At 43.1% G+C, this 19,482-nt stretch overlaps 1 protein-coding gene across 1 annotated transcript in view; it reads left to right on the top strand.

Annotated features, from left to right (window-relative positions):
- Positions 1 to 19,482, top strand: part of LOC137646049 (mediator of RNA polymerase II transcription subunit 23-like) — a 714,542-nt gene that overhangs the window by 562,782 nt on the left and 132,278 nt on the right. The window contains exons 15-16 of the mRNA XM_068379200.1: positions 13,307 to 13,476; positions 14,076 to 14,245. Of these exons, the coding sequence (XP_068235301.1) occupies positions 13,307 to 13,476; positions 14,076 to 14,245 (340 nt within the window). The remainder of the gene's footprint in view (positions 1 to 13,306; positions 13,477 to 14,075; positions 14,246 to 19,482) is intronic.

Raw genomic sequence — 19,482 nt, 5'->3', positions numbered from 1 at the left:
TCTTACCTAATTTTCCACAGAATTATTTTGCAAAACTCTTGACATTATCAGATGAAGAAATCATTTATTGCTTAGTCATTCCAACCTCTTTGTTTTTCATTTCATTCTGCAATCATACTGATGCTCTCTCTCTCTCTCTCTCTCTCTCTCTCTCTCTCTCTCTCTCTCTCTCTCTCTCTCTCTCTCTCTCTCTCTCTCTCTCTCTCTCTCTCGAGCGTATGTTAACACAATTCTTCACGCACAAGGCTTACATGGGCCAAGTCATTCTGCCTCAATCCTCAAAATCTTTCACAGAGGAAAGCATTTCCCATCTAGGACATCAGCAGCTTATCTTTTACCTTCTTTCACTCGGCACAACTTTTACACAAATCTCATAATTTTTTACATTACTTATCTAGCAGAAGTCTCATAACTAAAAATGATATCAGAAAAAGAAACAACTTGACTATAGCATGCAAATAAAATGAAAATTGAAAACAAAACTGATCGCTCAAAACTTAAAATTACGTCCTTAAATTATACATATCCAACGAGGTATTATGGCATAAATGAAACTAGGAAACAGCAAACAACAAAACAGAAAACAACATGTTGTCTACATCAACGACAGTCCCTGTTGCTTTCAGACAAGTTACTGAAACTTACATATGTCAGCAAATCAACTAAACTAGCCTCTTAATACTGTCTTTAAACAACACAAAGCTTAAATTAGTGGAATTCCTTTCAGTGATTTACAAAATCATTTAATTACAAATAAAATCACCTTTTTTATATACAGTAATTTGATATAAATATGCTTTTTCCTTACACTAAAAACATAAGAACATCTGTTACTTTTTCTTATCAGACATTAATTAATTAATGACGGGCAACAGTATAGCTACTTTTATTTTAATCTCTAACTTCAAGTTTATCCTGATAATCCAATCCTCTCATGTTAATCAGAGAGCATACTTCTGCTTAAAAACTCATTGCATGAAATATTTACTTGTATCCCCTAAATGTATTTTGGAATTTCCCTTATTCCTAAAGTTATTGGTTATGTCACTATTCCTATCTTTCTGTGTCTCATGAAATCTGAGTTGTTCCGTAACCGAAATACAAACCACGCTATTTACAAAGGGTATTACTTTTAGCGTAGCTGAAATGGCGAGCCATTAGAATTTAACGAGGGTGTATTACCCCCGCGCTAGTTAGCGGGGGGTAGGGGAGTGGTAGCTAGCTACCCCTCCTCCCCCTCACACACACGTGAATACTCACTTTAACTTTTGGCTCGGACTGTGACAGACGTCTCTGTCTTGGTCCTCGCTTGGCAGCCATTGTCTGTTTTGTCTTTACTTAATCGCTTACTTTTCATTTACTCAATATATATGTAAACATGTTTTCATGTTTGTATATATATTTGAGTATAGGAATAAGTAAGTTTCCTTTTCAGATGTGTGTGTGTAGTGTACGATATCTACGTGGAGGCCTCGGCAGTTAGGCCACCACGGCGTATTTTATGGGTGGCGATCGAGTTTGACTTATGTCTTTCTCTCTTTCTCTCTCTCTCTTGAGGTCGTTCACCCTTTTACTACGTGTTACTACGCCCTTGTAGCCTAGCTTCCTTTCCGTGTGGGGGGTTGCTACGCCGTACGTTTGTATCAATTAGTTATGAATCTAATTGTAGTTGTTTTTTGTTTAGAACGATTCCTTTCGGGGTTTTCGTTCTTTCTTTAGTGTTCATTCATTTTTAAATTACATAATTACATAGTTACATAATTATAATTGTTATAATTCTGTTTTGGTTACAACTCTCCTTCCGCGAGTGTAAGTGGTTGTGAGGGCACGTGCCTGTTGTGTAATTCTTGTTCCTTTTCCTCGGGATTCCTCTTCGGAGTCTTCCCGGGGGAATGAATGTGTACTAATATTATTTGTTTTATTTATTTACAGTTACCGATATAGTTCGTTTCTGTAATATAGCAACAGTGTGAGCTGTCTGGTGGAGTCCTGGGGATTCGGCTGTTGCTGCCTCCCCCCTTGTATTTTCGTCAGGGGCGTGTCTCCTTCTACTGGTAGTACTCCCGTGTCGACGGACAGCTCTCCAGTTCATTTTAGAACAGTCAGGAGGCTTGCCTCCTTGGGCGGATAACTTTCCTTCCGAGGGAAGTTTTTCCTGTCCAGGCTTGAGTTTTTCCCCTTTTGGGGGGTTCTTCTCTTGCCTTTTTTTCGTGCGACTATGCTCTTGGTGCTGAGCGGTCGCACCTGCAGTTTCGCTCAAGGGGCTGGGCAACTGCAGGAGCTCCTCTTCGGAGGATTGCTCCTTTTAGGTCACTGGCTGACCAGTCTCTTCCACGAAGTGTTTCTCTTTCGTTCGCGAGAGAGTACACTCATAGAGACTCCTCTTCGGAGGTTTCTTCTGTTGCTGTTGGCCTCCCTCGCCGTAAGGCCCACCGTCCGCCTCGTCGTAAGGGCCTCTCATCTCCCTATAAGGGTGCTTGAGGCGCCTTTTTGGATCTCCGTTTGCAGCCTACAACTCCTTTTTCTCGATCTTCCGCCTTGGTGCAGATGGACAGCAGTCTGATCTCGTCTTCCGACGGGCAACGGTCTTCCCGACGGACAACGGTCTGCCCGACGGACAGCGGTCTTCCGACGGACATCAGTCTCCCGGCGGACAACGATCCCTTCGGGGCAAAGGGTTGCCCCCACGGGGGTTCTTCCCTTGCGTGTCAGGGTTTCCCTGCGCGCCCTCCTGCTCATCAGCGCTCTCCTGTTCGTCAGCGCTTTCAAGATGATCTTCCCTGCAGTTCCTGTTGGTTCCTGTTACGTGCCCTGTGCGCCCACGTTCGCCCTCGCGATCTAGAACTTCGGTTCAGGTCGGGGTCAATGACTCTTCTTCTTTGCGCAGGCTTCCACGCGTAGCCTTCTGCTCGTCAGCGATCATCAGCTCGCCAGCGATCATCAGCTCGCCAGCGATCATCAGCTCGTCAGCGATCATCAGCCCGCCAGCGATCTCCGGATCGCCCACGTATGTTACAGCCGGCGCGCCAACGTTCTCCAACACTTCTGAAGGAACATGGTTCGCCAGCTACTAGCTCACCTGTGCATGCTGATCACCATCGCGCGACCCTCAACTACGGATGCTGATCGCCATCGCACAACCCTCAACTGCGGATGCTGATCGCCATCGCACAACCCTCAACTGCGGATGCTGATCGCCATCGCGCGACCCTCAAACTGCGGATGCTGATCGCCATCGCGCGACCCTCAAACTGTGGATGCTGATCGCCATCGCGCGACCCTCAACTGCGGATGCTGATCACAATCGCGCTACCCTCAACTGCGGATGCTGATCGCCATCGCGCGACCCTCAACGGCGGATGCTGATCGCCATCGCACGACCCTCAACTGCGGATGCTGATCGCCATCGCGCGACCGCACACCTGCGGATGCTGATCACCATCGCTCAACCCTGCGCATGCTGATCACCATCGCGCGACCCTCAACTGCGTATGCTGTTCGCCATCACGCGATCGCCTACCTGCAGAGGCTGTTCGCCATCGCGCGACCACCAACCTGCGCATGCTGATCGCCATCGTGAGACCCTGGCATGCTGACCACCATCGCGCGACCCTGCGCATGCTGATCACTGCTCGCGATCGCTCACCTTCACACGATCGCTCACCTGCGCATACTGCTCGACCATCGCGTCGGCATATCACAACGCGCCATCGCCAACCTGTGAGTTAGCGCTCACCACCGATCGCTTGTTGATCCATATCGCCAGCAGTCCTCCTCGCCCACGCGGCAGTGCGTTTCCTCGCCATCGCGCTAACGCTTGCGTTCGCCGCCTCGGACTCGCTCTCATCCACCTGCCCACCCTCACGACCGCTCGCCTGCGCGCCCGCGCGACCGCTCGCCTGCGCGCCCGCGCGACCGCTCGCCTGCGCGCCAGCGCGACCGCTCGCCCGCGCGACCGCTCGCCCACGCGACCGCTCGCCTGCGCGCCAGCGCGACCGCTCGCCTGCGCGCCCGTGCAACCGCGCGACCGCTCGCCCGTGCAACCGCGCGACCGCTCGCCCGTGCAACCGCGTGACCGCTCGCCCGTACAACCGCACGACCACTCGCCCGTGCAACCGCACGACCACTCGCCCGTGCAACCGCACAGCCACGCTCATGCTCTCCAATGTTCGCACACGAGTGAACCAACGGTTTTTTCCATCGCGCAGACGGATGATGTTCCGTCGCGCGAACCTACAGTGTTTCTTCGCACAAATGTCGGCTTATTTCTTGCAGTATCCATTGTTCGTCTATGGGTTATCGCCCGCCGACCACCAGGAATTCCCGTCGCGCGAGCTCCAGGGCAATTGCGACCACGATTCCCAATGGGGTTTTCGCAGCATGACCAGCCTGGCGAGTTCTTCTGGAGCGTATTTCCAGAACACTGTCTCACCCCGTAAACACAGAGCATGGCACTTGCAGAATAGGAGAAACTTAAGAGAGATCTGAACAACACTCCTCTATTCCTGAACCTGGGTTAGCCCTTCCCCGTCATTCCCTGGAAGGATCTTTGGCGGGGGGGGGGGGGGGGGGACTGCTTACCTCTTCCTCTGGGAGCTTACCAGGTTCTTTCCCTCCTCGGTTACGGCCCGAGGTTTGGTTCAAGGAAGCTACAGGAAGATCAAGGGTACTTTCCTCCTCTCGAGCTCAGGCACCTTGGCCTTTCGTCGTTAGTATCTAACTTGCGGACAAGCTCGATGTTGTACCATCTGGACGCGCTGACTGAGGGCTTCCTTCGGGTGTCTCATCTGTGGAGGTCGACGACCTCAGACACCCTTCCATCCTTGAGAAGAGTTTGTTTGTGCCCAAGGACAGAGACTTAGACAGCTGCTGTGCGGAGTAAATCGACTTCCGGTTTCACTCCGCCAAGGCGCTTTCTTCCAGACTCTGCAGGGCTCCAGCGCCTTTTCTTTCAACCACGTCGGCCTAAGTTATCGGCTACGACAACTGGGACAAGGTGTCCAATTGCAGTTTTCTCCTGTCAGGAACAGATGGCACGGGAGACTCCCCCGGGGGGGCATAGTCCTAAAAGGAGTTCACGAACTCTAGGATTGCAGGTTTTTCGCTGGGAGGATGCTTAAGGTTACTCATCCGAATGACAGCTTCCCGATGCCCATTCCCGCATATTCTCTGTGAGTAGCCAAGGATATCGCACCTGCCGTCTCTGTCAGCGAATTCAGTGTCTCTGAACTTCTATGCCATAGCGTCAGCAGAATTGCCCGGTTGGGCAGAATGATCCATACCTTAGGCGAAGGTCTTCCTTAGGATCATCGACGGCTTCACCCCCGGCCCCCTCAGTCGATCCTTTCTTGTAAGGAAGGATCTGAGAGGGGATGTCCATAGTCGACCTCTCAGCCCAGATCATGTTTGTCGAACAAACTTCGGCCAGCAGAATCGATCAGACTGGTAACGAGGCGACAGGACTCCTTAAAATCCCTGGATCGGAAGGACGGGTACTTTCAGTTTCCATTCCATCCATCTTCCAGGGTGCTCGTCGAATTCAGCCTAGACTGCAAGTATTCCTGCTTATGATGCAGTGTGGCTATCCCGCCGTGGCATAGCAGGTTTGTTTCCCCAGAGAACTCTCCCTGCCTTCCTCTTGGCCGCTCAGGGGCAGGCTTCCGCCCCCTCTGCTGTTTGGAGGACTGGTCAACTCCTGTAGGCTCGGGTTTCGACCTTCTTCAGCGCCGGGACAAGCTTCCGGATGCTTACCAGGAGTGTGGGCTCATGGTATTTTGCTTGGAGCCTTCTCTTCCTCTGCCTCAACATCTGGAGTATCTGGCCATGATATTGAGTCAACCGCCTTACCACATTGGAAACCCCGCTTCTCGTCCATCCAGCGAGGTTAAGCAACGTCGGTACTTGGATGGGTGACCACCTGGGGACGCCAGATTCTGTTACCACATCCTCCGAGCCTTCCTTTCGGTTGACTGTGGCAAGACTGAGGAGAGTCGCAGTACCTGTTCTCAGTCAAGCAGAGCTTTCAGCCCTACCTTGGAACGTTTCCTAGTTCTTCTTTCCTCATTGACCCGTCTATAGTCCGAACGGTCGCCTCAGGATAAGTTCCATGTGGGGCGATCCAAGTTCCGGTGGCTTCAGGCATGTTTAACCGGACTCCCTGGCCCTATGGGACCAGCGGAACTATTAGACCTGCAATGGGTGTTGACCTATGGCGCCTCTTGATGGTAGTGGATATTCTCGTCCTTTCCCCACATTCTTGATGCGGTTCTCGGACTCGTCAAAGGAAAGGGGGGGGGGCATGTTCCGGTCCAGGCCTATGGTCAAGACCTGAAGGATACCTCTCCATCATTCAGGCAGGCTTAGGGACCTTAGTCTGGCCCCTCTTCAGATCCTACAGCTACTGCCGAGTGTCCCCGTTGCGCGTCGACTTCATTCTAACCAGCAGGGGACGCATTTTCACACCTTCACATCTTGCAGTAGAGATACCGGGATGATTGAGATTCTCTCAATACCACCATCGGCTCTCTCATTCCAGGCAGGGGAATGTTTCTCTCAGACTATCCGAGCAGAGCCTCATAGAGAGAGTGTACCTAGGGGTCTTTGACCTTGGGTAACCAGCAAGTGCTGGTCTGGGGGACCTGATCGCGACAGCTTGGAACCTCAAGCTTCCGCTAGTCTTCCCCCCAGTCTCAGTCCCCGAGACATTGGCAAGATGCATTCCGGTGATGGTGGGACAACTTCGACGCCTGCGTCTTCCCTCCTTTTTGTCTGCGGACAATGGGCCTCAACAAGACCAGGTTGTCTGTCAACCTTTCAATGGGAGAGCTCCACTGGGACTACGCGCAGAACGGTTTCTGGACCCTCTGCTTCCCCTGACGGAACTCCCGGGAGAGCTTCTCCCACGGCGCAGACTACTCAAGCAACCACACTGCGACATCTCTCCCGAACCGGGACGTCGCTTCGGCTTCATGCCTGGAGACACTACGCTTCTTCCTCTAGAAGAGACAACCCGCTACAGTCGCGGTACGGAGGTCGCGTCATCTGCGATAGTCATCCACAGGGGTCTCCCAGGCAAAGTGAAGAGTCTAAGGTGGTTGGTGCCGTGGGAGATATACCCCTTACCTTGAGGCCTCTTCTCCAGCAATAACAGTCTTATTGCCTTTCGGCGGGAGGAAACTCCTTTCCGCTCTCGGCAATGAAGCCTGTCGCTCAGCCTTTCCCTGACCTTCAGGCTTCAAGGGATAACTTTCCTGCCCGCTGGATCTATCCTCGCTCATGCGAAGCTACGATCGTCCCTGCCCTAGTCGGAGGAAGACCTCCAACTTGGAGCATGGCTCGGACTTTTAGTCCTTTAAGAGATCTTCTCAAGACCCCTTTTACGACAGGCCTCGGATTGTATTCCGCCTTGGGTCTTCTGCTCACTCTGGCCACGGCCAGTGTGTAAGCAATCTTCTTGGTCTCTTACTACTCCCCCCTTTCTAAGGAAGAGGGGAAGGCAACATTCAGGCTCGCTCCTGAGTTGTTGGCTAGACTCAGAATCTGAGGGTCCCGGCCCTTCGGTCCGATTCATTCAAGATTTCGAGTCTCCATTCTGTGTCTGATGTCCCAAGACCTTCTCTTTCTTGCCAGTAAGGAATCGAGAGGTTAGCGCTGGGAACAGCTGCAGTTTGTCCTCAGTTGCAGCCGATTTGGGAACACAAGGAGGACATGGGGGGAGAGTCACCAGTATACCTCTTCAGCCCGGACTCAAGGACATTCATCTCGTCCTGTCTTCAGACCCTCCCCCGTCACGTCGCCCTACAGCACGATGTTGGATACATCGCAACGTCCCTTGCCTTCGAGTAATACTACTCTGTGACGCAGGTGCTACAAGCTGGAGTCTGGAAGCGTCTAATGACCTTCGCAGCCCGCTTCCTGCAGGGCGTGACCCACAGGAGTCTCGATACGTTTTCTATCGCTCTGTGGTGGCTACACAACAGCTGGTCTAACCTCAGGCTCCCTTTTGGACAGGTAGCAGAAGGTTGAGGGCATTGTTATCAGGTTTTAGTCTGCATGAACGAAAGAAGTATGTCTGGCCCTTACTTCTTTCTTCATCATCCCCTCTACAGGGAAGCAGCATCCTGGTCTCTGCATAGCTGACCTCGAACCTCTGCAGGTAAACCATGCTTCCTTGTGTTCCGAGTATTGAGTCAATACTGTCGCGTCCCCCATACCCTGACGAGGTGGTATTGGGAACGTCCTAACCCAGAGTTCCTTCTGGAACTCCAGGTCAACTGCCTAGGACGAGTCACACTTCTTCCTTCACACACAAGCTTACGTAGGCCACATGGTTCCTTGCGGAGCAAGGAACTTGTGAGGTGCAGGGACTCCTTTTCTCGAGTGCGACTCACTCGGATTCTGAGTCCCCGGGTAAAGCCAAAGCCAGTATGGCTGGGGACTTTCCACCCTTCCTAAGGGATAAGTCACCCTTTGTAAATAGCGTGGTTTGTATTTCGGTTACGGAACAAATGACAAATTCGAAGATAATTTGTATTTTTCCTAACCATACAAACCTTAGCTATTTACACATATTTGCCCGCCAGCCCTGTCCCCCAAGACAAGTCCTACCTCTAAGTGAAAGTGAGTATTCACGTGTGTGTGAGGGGAAGGAGGGGTAGCTAGCTACCACTCCCCTACCCCCCGCTAACTAGCGCGGGGGTAATACACCCTCGTTAAATTCTAATGGCTCGCCATTTCAGCTACGCTAAAAGTAATACCCTTTGTAAATAGCTAAGGTTTGTATGGTTAGGAAAAATACAAATTATCTTCGAATTTGTCATTTTAATGCTAAACCAAGCTGTTTTCCAAACACACGGCGCCTCTCAGAGCTTACGCTGACATTGCATGTAGCTTATGTTTTCTTATGCATGTAACGCAAACATTAGGTTAGTATGTTTTTTAACAATAACAGACAAAATTTTAGGTCACAATTGTTTTCTGAATTGCTCATTGTTTGTAAATGGTTCTACATTGTTGTTCAGAAATTTGTCTGATGGGCGATTATTGCTGAAACATGTCTTATGAAATTCTAACTGCTATCACAACTTTTATAACTACTGTGTCATACATAGCTATTCTTATACACATTCTAAACATTTACTTTATTCATCATACACAAACAGAAAAAGTCTACGGCAACTTGTTCTTTATTGTTTGTTCATTTCCTGGATTTTTCATGTTAATTACTGTACTTCGTTTTTGCGAGTTAACAGAAACGGACAGATCTAAGTAAGAATTCTAATTTCGTTCTTGGTATCACTTTGCCAGATAGCAACTAATAACAATTAATTCCTTACGTATCATGATTTTTCAATACACAATTCTTTACAGCGTTAAAAAACAAAGATTCAATTCTGACTTTTAATTCAAAGAAATTATGTTACTTATTAGTATTTTAAATTTCTTTTCAGTAAGAAAAAAAAAATGCTATCTCACAATGTGCTCTTCGCACAGTGACTGACATAATGCTTTACTCGGGTTCACACAGACTAATCATTCCTTTCATTTATTTCCTCTGACTCTAATCATGTACCCTTTAGATTTAAAATGTATTCATGCTCCCTGTTAATTAATTTGACGTTACTTTCTTAAAATAATTTGTTAACTACTCAATTTCATTACTCAGACCGAAGCACTAGTGACACAAATTACTTGTAAGACTCTTTATTTATAAATGAGAGGTCCTTAAATCAAACACATGACAAAATATTAATTACTTAACAAACTTGTTGGCAACTGAAATCACTTTGACTATTACAGTATGTTAACAAACTCATCTTCGTTAATCAGGATGATCTTCAGTCAAAAACTGACAAACACTAATTTAACACTTTCTTTTTAAAACATTTCATAATGTATTAAGTAGGCCACTAGTCATTGACAATATGGTGTGTGACATAAGAACAAACATTGCAACACTAATTTCCCAATTTATCGATGTACCAGCTGAACTCGGCTGAGTCCCTGGTTAGGCTGGAGGAAAGTAGAGAGTAGAGGTCCCCTTTTTTGTTTTGTTTCTTGTTGATGTCGGCTACCCCCCAAAATTGGGGGAAGTGCCTTTGGTATATGTATGTATGTATGTATGTATCGATGTACCTAAATTATACTTCTTTCACCATAAGTTTACTAAGTACATGCTTAACCCTTTTACCCCCAATGCTATTTGAAACTTTCCAACCCTTAACTCCCAGGCGTTTTTCTTTTTCAAGCACGTTTTGCAATATTTTTTTTTTAGATTGTGCTGACAGCCTTAGTTTTTGTCATAGAGAGGTCAGGTTGGTCTCATTATTTTGGGAAAATGCCTGAAGTTTCTCATAAAGTTATCAGAAATATGTAAGAATAATGCAAATAGCAGTTTTTTGCAAGGGCGTACCGGTACGTACATGGGGGTTAAGGGATGAGTTTTGTGAAATGTACAAATACGTCCATTGGGTGTAGAAGGGTTAAAGAGGAGATGATAAGAAATTCATAGATTAAGCCCTAGATTTGAACTGTGATAGAAACATTTCTTCCCTCGAACTAAATAACGGTTATCATTGTTAACGCTGAATTTTTTCAACATGTGACCATACTTCTTTTCCAAAAATCACATTTAACACGTTTGGCAACGAAGGTATTAAATAACAAGAACAAACTACTTTAACCTAAAACTGTGAAGTGAAAATTCACAGCTTACACATTGTAAAGAATGATTTCTTATGTATCCACTCAGCAACAAGAACATTGACGACTATTTATTCTCTTAAGAAAAGATCAATCTTTACTCGAATCGTTAACACTGAACACATTTTACTCGACTAGTTACTTTTTTAAATCAAAACTAGAGTTCTTCATTTTACTTTAACATTACATAAAGAAAATGAAATTGAACTTTGTTACTCTATACACTTTTACACTACCTTACAGCATATTCGTTAATCTTAGGAGCTACAGATGTTGTACCATGTTACTTAACTTTGTGTAGGTTGATTGCTGTGGGTCACCTTGGGTCCTTCATCCTACAGTTGCTGTTTGGGATCTCTTCCAATTTTTGGGATTGTCCTTGGCCTTTGTGGGCGCGCCATGTCTGTCACAGCGCCCGCTGCTGTTGATTCCACAACGAAATTCTCCATAGTTAAGCCATTTACGAGTACCCAACTGCTCCTGATGATCGGCTGATAGAGATTCATAGAAGGCTCTTGGACCGTTGGCAAGTTTCGATGCTGTTGCTCCCGTGACAGGAAACTGGACATATCGTCAATTGTGGGCGTACCGTCTTTGTTTCCCACAGGAACATTGCCGTGTTATCCTCTTGGGGACGAGTGTGTTTCCTCACGAATGGTTCCTCCCTTGGGTATCAGCTGTTCCGGCCGCCTGTCTCGGCCGAAGGGTGCTAAGGTCTCTTCCCTGCTGGTCCTCTGTGAGTGATCGTTCATGCCACCCCTCCTGGCTGCTACTATTCTTGACATCATTGTCAGGATTTTCTTTTTAATTTTTCTAAGGACATCCATTCGTCCTTTATCTTCTTTCGTTATGCTTTTTTAACTGGCCTTGTCTTCCGAGTTTTTCCTTTTCTCTTCTTCTGAGATGTCTACTTCTTGCTTCTCTTGTGTCTTTGTTTCCCTCTCATTCTTTTTCTTATTTCATCATTGTTCAGGGGTATTTTTAGTAGCTGCGGCACTCTGGCTTTTGCTCACTATTACACTTATTTTTAATCCTCTTCATCCACCGTAAGGCCACCAATTTGTCACTAAGTTTGTGGCAATTAAATAATAAATGATGGGAGTCGGAGAAATAGACGACTTTTACATCATAAAGAGGATTTATTGTCTAAATTAATTTTCACAGAAATATTAGCATAAATCTTCTGCAAAGTGAATGAATGAATCTCTTTAATAACATAGGCAATGGAACTCTAAATATCTCAAATTATATAATAGAAGAATTATACAGTAAGTCTCTAGCCGACTTTTAAATTACTGGAACAGTTTACTGTAGAGGGCTCATAATTGTGGATAACATTGACTCACTCAATAGATACAGACATAACTGGGTAGAACGGACTTAAGGGGAAACAGTAGAGATACATTACAAGGACTTATAACTAAGGGCCTCGTGTTGCGTATTGACGCCAACCATGGCTGAGATTAGCCTACCATTGTGGATGGCCTGTTATGGATTCCCCACTCACGACTTGAGCTTGACCTGAACTAACTACTCTTGGCTTTCCAGCTGTTCTTATGAGGGCTTGTGTTGCCTCTGGGTAGCAGTGGCCAGTGATGCAACTGCATCCACCGGTTCTCGCCTCCTTTACGTCACCTCTCCCCACTGTACCTGTTGACATGAAAACAGATTCAGTACACGTGTGCTTGGATCAGCAGATATCTAACAATGACAGGATATTTGCTTAAATGGACTTCCACACTACCCAGGAACGTTGAGATGAGGTCATAGGTCGGCAACTGCCACTCTATTTCATGCGCACTTACCTAATCCAGTTAACGGCTGTCCAGAATTTGTCTGAGCTTCTGTTAATGTATTTACTTTAACACCCCTATATTGTGACACCGCCCTCCTATTCGGTGAGTCATGCCCCTATGAATACCGTAGGTTTATATTCCAGTTATGGAACAAATGACGAATTTGGAAATGATTTTTATTTTTCCTAATGATACAAACTTTTACCTGTTTACACAAACTTACTCGCCAACCCCTTTCCCCCATGAAATCCTACCTCCAAGCAAAGTGACGCACAGTCACAGGTGTGTGAGTGAGAGGGATATCTACTCGTAGCTACCCCTTACCCCCTGCTAACTAGCGGAATGTGTAGTTAACCCTCGCTAAAATTATAATAGACTCATTCTTTCAGCTTCACTGAAAGTAATGCACATATAAGTAGCTAAAGGTTTGTATCATTAGGAAAAATGCAAATTATTTCTGAATGTCATATTACTTTTAAAAACGTGTGATTTTTGGAGGAGATTTTATTCCATTATTACTATTATTATTATTATTATTATTATTATTATTATTATTATTATTATTATTATTATTATTATTAGCTAAGCTACAAGCCTAGTTTTTTAGAGCCAAATCTCAAAGGTTTGTAGTTCCTAGGCTGTGATGAATTTAAAGTTAAGGTCTTTTTATGGTGAGTGCATCATAGATCAAGATCTAGTTTGAAATTTTTGTGGCAAAATGTATAGAAGACTAGGAATTGCTTAGTTGTGTTGGTATTGAATGACTTTTACCTGTTTGCTGGTAATCTTAATGACATTTTTCTTTGCAGCATGGAAAGTGTTGCTTTGCGTTTGATTACTGGACTAGGGAACTCAGAAGTTATGCCAAGTCTGACTCGTTTCTTTTCACCAGAGTCCAAACCAAACCTCATTAGCACAGACTCAGAAGAACTAAATAGAGTTCTTGTATTGACAATGGCAAGAGCAATACATGTTACTGGTAATTATTTGAAAAAAAGTGTAATTGTACCTTTGTAAAATGGTCTATCATCCCTCATACTGTAATTGTATCAAAGTTACTTTGCATCTTATTAGGTATTTTTTTATGGTTAGACTTATATTCACTCAAAATGAAAACAAATCAAGATTATTGCTTTGCCATAAAAGTACTTTACATGTTCACATGAAATATTCTGGTTTGCAGAAATATTTTATCCTATAAAAAGTGGGTATAGTGGCTATTTGCTGTATAGAAAGTAATTTGGACTTGTTCTGAACAATGTTGCTTTTTTCATGGAAGTCATTAAGATTTGTAATAATTTTGTAAAAATTATAACACCAGTCTCATTATGTTGCCCTATTTAATTACATGTTGTTTTACACAACTAAAGTGAAATTATTTATTAGTGAGAATATTGAATTTTTATTTCTTTCATTTTCTGGGAAAATCTGAAATTGTAATAATTTTCATTTAAAGTTCACCCTTATCGATATTTCTTTAGTGGAAAGACACTTATTCCCTGACAATAAAAACAAACATTTATTAGAATATTTCAAATTATTAAGGATAATGTCTTCAGAGATCTTTTCTTTTAACAGGCTGTGATAGTACAGGTGAGTCTGCAAGATGGTGTGTCGACTTCTTGAAGACTGTCATGACTCATACACCTCATACATGGGCCAATCATACACTGCAGTGCTTTCCTCAAGTTATTGCAGATTTCTACCAACAATGTGCTACTCCCAGAGAGAATATGCATACATTAAAGGTCTGTGATATTATGATAGTTTGGTTGATGGTATATGTGATTAATTTTTTAATGACAAAATAAAAGTAGCACATTAGTTAGCCCTCCTAACTCTCTAGCCCTCATCCACTTGTCGACAGTTGATTACTCAGTCACTTCTAATCTGTCCCATAAAGACTTTTAACACATGTTAAACAAACATTTTTTATGCTCTATATTTATCATAGATTTAGCCCTTCCAGTTGTTTTTATGCTATGGATTCCCTTTCCTATTTTTTCTATGAAACTCCCCTGATGTTCATATTACTTTTGTCTGTGGAAGCTTGGAATGTTGATATTACTATTTAAGAAAAAAGATGTTTCTGTTTTCTTTCCTTCCCTTGAAGCAGTTTGACCAGTGTCTAATGACAATAACATGTTGTGCATGTTAAATAGCTTCTTCAGGCTAAAAGTTGACATGGGACAGCAAATATGTGTATGCTCCTCCCAAAATGTTATATTTTTTATCTTTTTATGCCAATTTTAGTGTTTTTAAGGGGCGCCACTCAAGACCTCTGCGTGGAATCTTGAAAATTCAGATTATTACATTTATAGCTAGGAAAATGTTTATATTCCATGTTGCAAATGATTTTTTAATTAAAACAGTTTGTTTTATTGCTAAAACATTCTTTTTTTCTGCTTAAGCAAGCACATTTGGTCCATTTCACCAGCAGTCGCCAACCCGTAGTCCGCACAATAAATGGGATATTATTAAAAAATTCATGTTTTCTTAATCTACTTCAGGAAATCCTTATACAAAGTACTCAGAAGACAGTATAGCCAATTTAGCATTTTAGGGCAATTTAGCATTAAAACTTTGAAACCACCATTTAGGAGAAAAAGGGCATTAATTAACTACAGCATTATTAATTACAAGGAGTTGAGCATTATAAATATGGACTTTTCCTACTGTAGTTTATTGTTATCACTTTTTATTATTATTATTATTTTTATTCTTATTATTAGCTAAGCTACAACCTTAGTGGAAAAGCAGGATGCTATAAGGCCAAGGGCTCCAACAGGAAAAAATAACCCATTGAGTAAAGAAAATAAGGAAATTAAATAATCTACTTGAGAAGTAATGAGTAATTAATATAGAATATTTTAAGGTCAGTAAAAAAGTTAGAATAGCTCTGTCATATATAAACTGTAAAGATAGACTTACATCACCCTGTTCAACATAACATTTGCTGCAAATTTTAACTTCTGAAGTTCCACCGATTCAAGTATTGTACCTGATTAGGAAGATCATTCCATAATCTGGTTACAGCTGGAATAAAACTAATAGAATACCGTGTAGTATTGAGCCTTATGATGGAGAAGGCCTGACTGGTAGAATTTATGATATACCTAGTACTGCATATGGGATGGTACAAACTGGGAAGATCTGAATGCAAAGGATGGTCAGAATTAGGAAAAATCTTATGCAGCATGCATAAAATGCATATCAAATTAAACTGAACATGTTCTATATGTTTCATAGCTGACAACAGTGAAAGAGTGAGTGTTAAGCTGTTGCAGGACCCGAAAGTGTGTCACAAATTTGGTAAATGTGAAGATTGTAGCCAATTCATGTTTTTTTTTTATTTTAGTGTTTTCTTATAGGTTTCTATTGTTAGTTTAACAAATATCTTCAGGTGTACAGTATTTGTATAATTTATATGTGAAACTTAACAAAATTAAATTGCCAGTTCTTCTTTTGTTTGGTTTTCAAATTTAAATAAGATAGAATGTAATAGACCCATAATTAGTAAGATAAGGCCAGCAAATATTTTACACTAATTTATTAAAACCAAAGATAGAATAGCACTGCAGATATACAATGATATTACTCTTGAGGTGTCATTACATCGCTGAACCTCAACTTATGCGCAGCACAAATGTGTCGGTTGTAAATAACAAATTCAAGAGTTTAATGTCAACTTAAATCTTATAGATGAAACTACTATAAAACTTGGTTTGAAGGTAAGTTCTTATACGGCTTTTTTCTCAAAATATTCAGAAATAGCTTTTTAAGACTATAGAGTATACAGTATACCTCTCAATTCCTTCATTTTCGTATGGTTGTGTCGTGTATTGTTTATCACTATTATTAAGAATGACTGCTTTATTTAGATATTCACTAAATCCATTTAATTATAGATTCTAGTTTTGCTTAGTATGAGTTTTTATACCTCAAGATATTTAGACTTATATAAGACTACTCAGTTACCTAACCTTGTTGTAGAATATAATACTTTCTTTTGAGCCCATCATTACAACTTATAAACAAAGACCCTTAAATTTGAGGTTTGCAAGCTAATTTACTCATGGCTGTTTGTGGGTAATAATATAGGAAGTATTCTTGAAATACTTTGCTTTGCAGTTAATTTGAGTGTTTTAGAAGTCTTTCTTTGACCAGAAGCGACTAGGCTCATTGTTTATAGACGGAAGTATTTGTAGTTGTCTGATTTGTAGGATTTGGATATGGATTCCTGTATTCAAGCCTACTGAAGTAGAGTTTAATATTTATGAAGCACAGTAGAATATTTTTCAAGATTTTACTGTTTTTTCAAGATGGTCACCAGTTTGTCTATTTTCAATTGTATAAGCTCTGCACCACAATGTTCAGACCATGCCACTGGTCCCTTACCTTCTACTGCTCACATACGCAGCTGCAGAGTTATGTGCAGGGGAGTGCTGACTGTAAGCACTTTTATTTTCCTTTGCAGCCACTCTTACAGGTGTCAGATTGTTTCCAGTGGTAGTTGGGAAAAGCACTGCCCCTCCGCTCTCTCATACCTTCCTTTTTTTAATCTGAGCCATGTTTGAAAATAGACGTCTCCTTCCACATATACTGGCGTGGGCGAAATGAAACTTTTACTCTTGCTATTATTCCTGGTATAACTCATCAGCGTCTCAGGATATTGTCCTTGGGTTGGAGACTTGGTTAAGATCATGGCTCCTTTATTTCTTTATGTTGGCTAAAGGTGAACACTTTCACAGCCTTGGAGTTACTTTCCTGAAGTCTTAAGATCAGAAAACCACTAAGAGGAAGTCTGTTCCGTCTGTGTTTGTTGATCCGTCGGCAGACACATGTAAGCAACACGCGTCCTAGCAAGTTTTCAACCTTGCGTATTGGAAGGGGTTGCTGCATGATCCGATCGTCTGACTGAAGTTTATTTAACAAGCTAACTCTCAGCGCACTCAGGAAATATGTTTTGCCATAGTCTCCCTCTGAGCTCTCCGATCTTTTGGGGTTTTTCGGCAGATGTAGTTGCTACTGGGAACTGCTGTCTTAGCCTGGTAGTTTATCTATACAGGTGGCTCAGAAGTGTCCTCACGTTCTAGCTCTCTGGAGCTCCTAGGAGATCTTGGGAAGCTGTTTCAATGGCTGATTGTGCAAAAGGTGAAAGCTACCCTTTCACTTGAGAGTTTTGCTTGAAGGAAGTGATCTTTCTACTCTTGCGACCCATGCTTGCATTGAGCCTAGATCTTGGTGCCAAAAGGGAAAGCTATCCTTTCACCTGAGAGTTTCGATTGAAACAAGGGATTTTTCAGCACCTCACGATCGAAGCTCACAGCGAGCCGGGATCACAGTACCAAAGCCGGGATCACAGTACCAAAGGTGAAAGCTAGCCTTACACCTGAGACTTTCACTTGAAACAAGCAATCTCTCAACCCCCCACGAATTTCAGACACACAACGACATTCAGGATCGCAGCACGATCTAGGCTCACAGCGAGCCTTGATCACGTAGAATAGGTGGTTTATTTGACCACATGGGCACTAGCATAACTCTTAACTTTAGAGCTCAAGGATATGTTTTCTTATCAAGAAACCCGTGGCTTTGATAGCTAATTGTATGCATTTATGCGTACGCCATTCAGTGTTTAACTTTTAAAAGATAGTTTATGGAAACAAATTCCTTTCAGAGACCTCAACTGCAGGTATGCCCCATATTGCTCATACAATAGCTAAAATATATGTTTACATATTCTGTTGTGTCCCCAATCTTATGAGGAGTGGGTACATCTGGTCCTTAAATGTGTGTACTCACAAATCTGTTGTTATATATAACCAATAAAAATCACAGTTACATTCTTACACTCATAATCACTTTTGCCCTGCCTGTCAACCCACTGGTATTGACAGGCCACTGGTTTACAAGGGGCCAAGATACTCATCCCTTGCATCATCATGATCAGATACAGTGATCCTGGATAAAATGTGTCAACCAGTTGAAGGGACTTCCTCCCACCATAGAGTGAGTCTCCTATGTAAAGAAGGTAAGTAATTTGTAATTTTTTTAACTATACAAACCTGTAGTTCTTTACACATACTTTACCCACCATCACCTTCCCCCAGGGAAACTCCCGGCTGCAATAAAAGTGACGAAGGTATGAGTGAGGCTGGATTGGGGGGTTTTTCCCCATTACAACTGGTAGCATTTAGAATGGTAGTTGACACTTGGTTAAAAGTTTTTATAGCTGTATGCAAGCTTCCACTGATATCATTACCCATATGTAAAGAACTACAAGTGTGTATTGTTAGGAAAAATACAAATTTCTTCCAAATGTGTCATTTTTATTAAATTTATGTGATTTGACCTTGTAAAGTTTATCTTTTGACCCTAAATATGACCTTTACAGTCATTGGTGATGAAGCCATTGGATTTATCAGATCCTGAAACCCATAAAAATATGCCAAAATCTCTTTAGCCCAAGCTGAGTCCATTTTAGGCTCTTTTTTAGCCTTATGCTTTTTTACTTTGAAGTTTAACCTATTGACCTTTGAAAGGACCTAGTACATTTACGTTAGCATCATTAAATCTGCTGTCCTCAAAAATCTACCATTTTGACTGTGTCATCAATTTTATAGGCTCTCTAGGACCAATTTTAGAGATGCACCTGAGCATGTCAGTAGACAGTCCTTCCTTTTAAGATGTCTATGGTTCTAAGTCTATCATGCAGATTTCTTCCCTTGCCCACAGAAGGTATGGGATCACTGTAGCATTCCTAAGACCTATTACAGGGTCTCACCTTATGGACTGGAATTCTTTGAATCTTGGCTCCTTGGCCAAGAAAAATCCACATTATCTCAAGATCTATTACCTATAAGGATGACAGCATAGGTATAGTTATGGCTAGCATCTCTGTACCATTGCCCTTAATGATGATGGACTTTCTCCCATCATTTGTTGTATCCATGGTGTATGCAAGTATTCGAGTATCAGGTTC

The sequence above is a fragment of the Palaemon carinicauda genome, chromosome 8 (assembly GCF_036898095.1).
Source record: "Palaemon carinicauda isolate YSFRI2023 chromosome 8, ASM3689809v2, whole genome shotgun sequence".
Taxonomy (NCBI): domain Eukaryota; kingdom Metazoa; phylum Arthropoda; class Malacostraca; order Decapoda; family Palaemonidae; genus Palaemon; species Palaemon carinicauda.
Note: the sequence above shows the minus strand (reverse complement) of the source record. Positions and strands in the feature narration are given on the sequence as shown.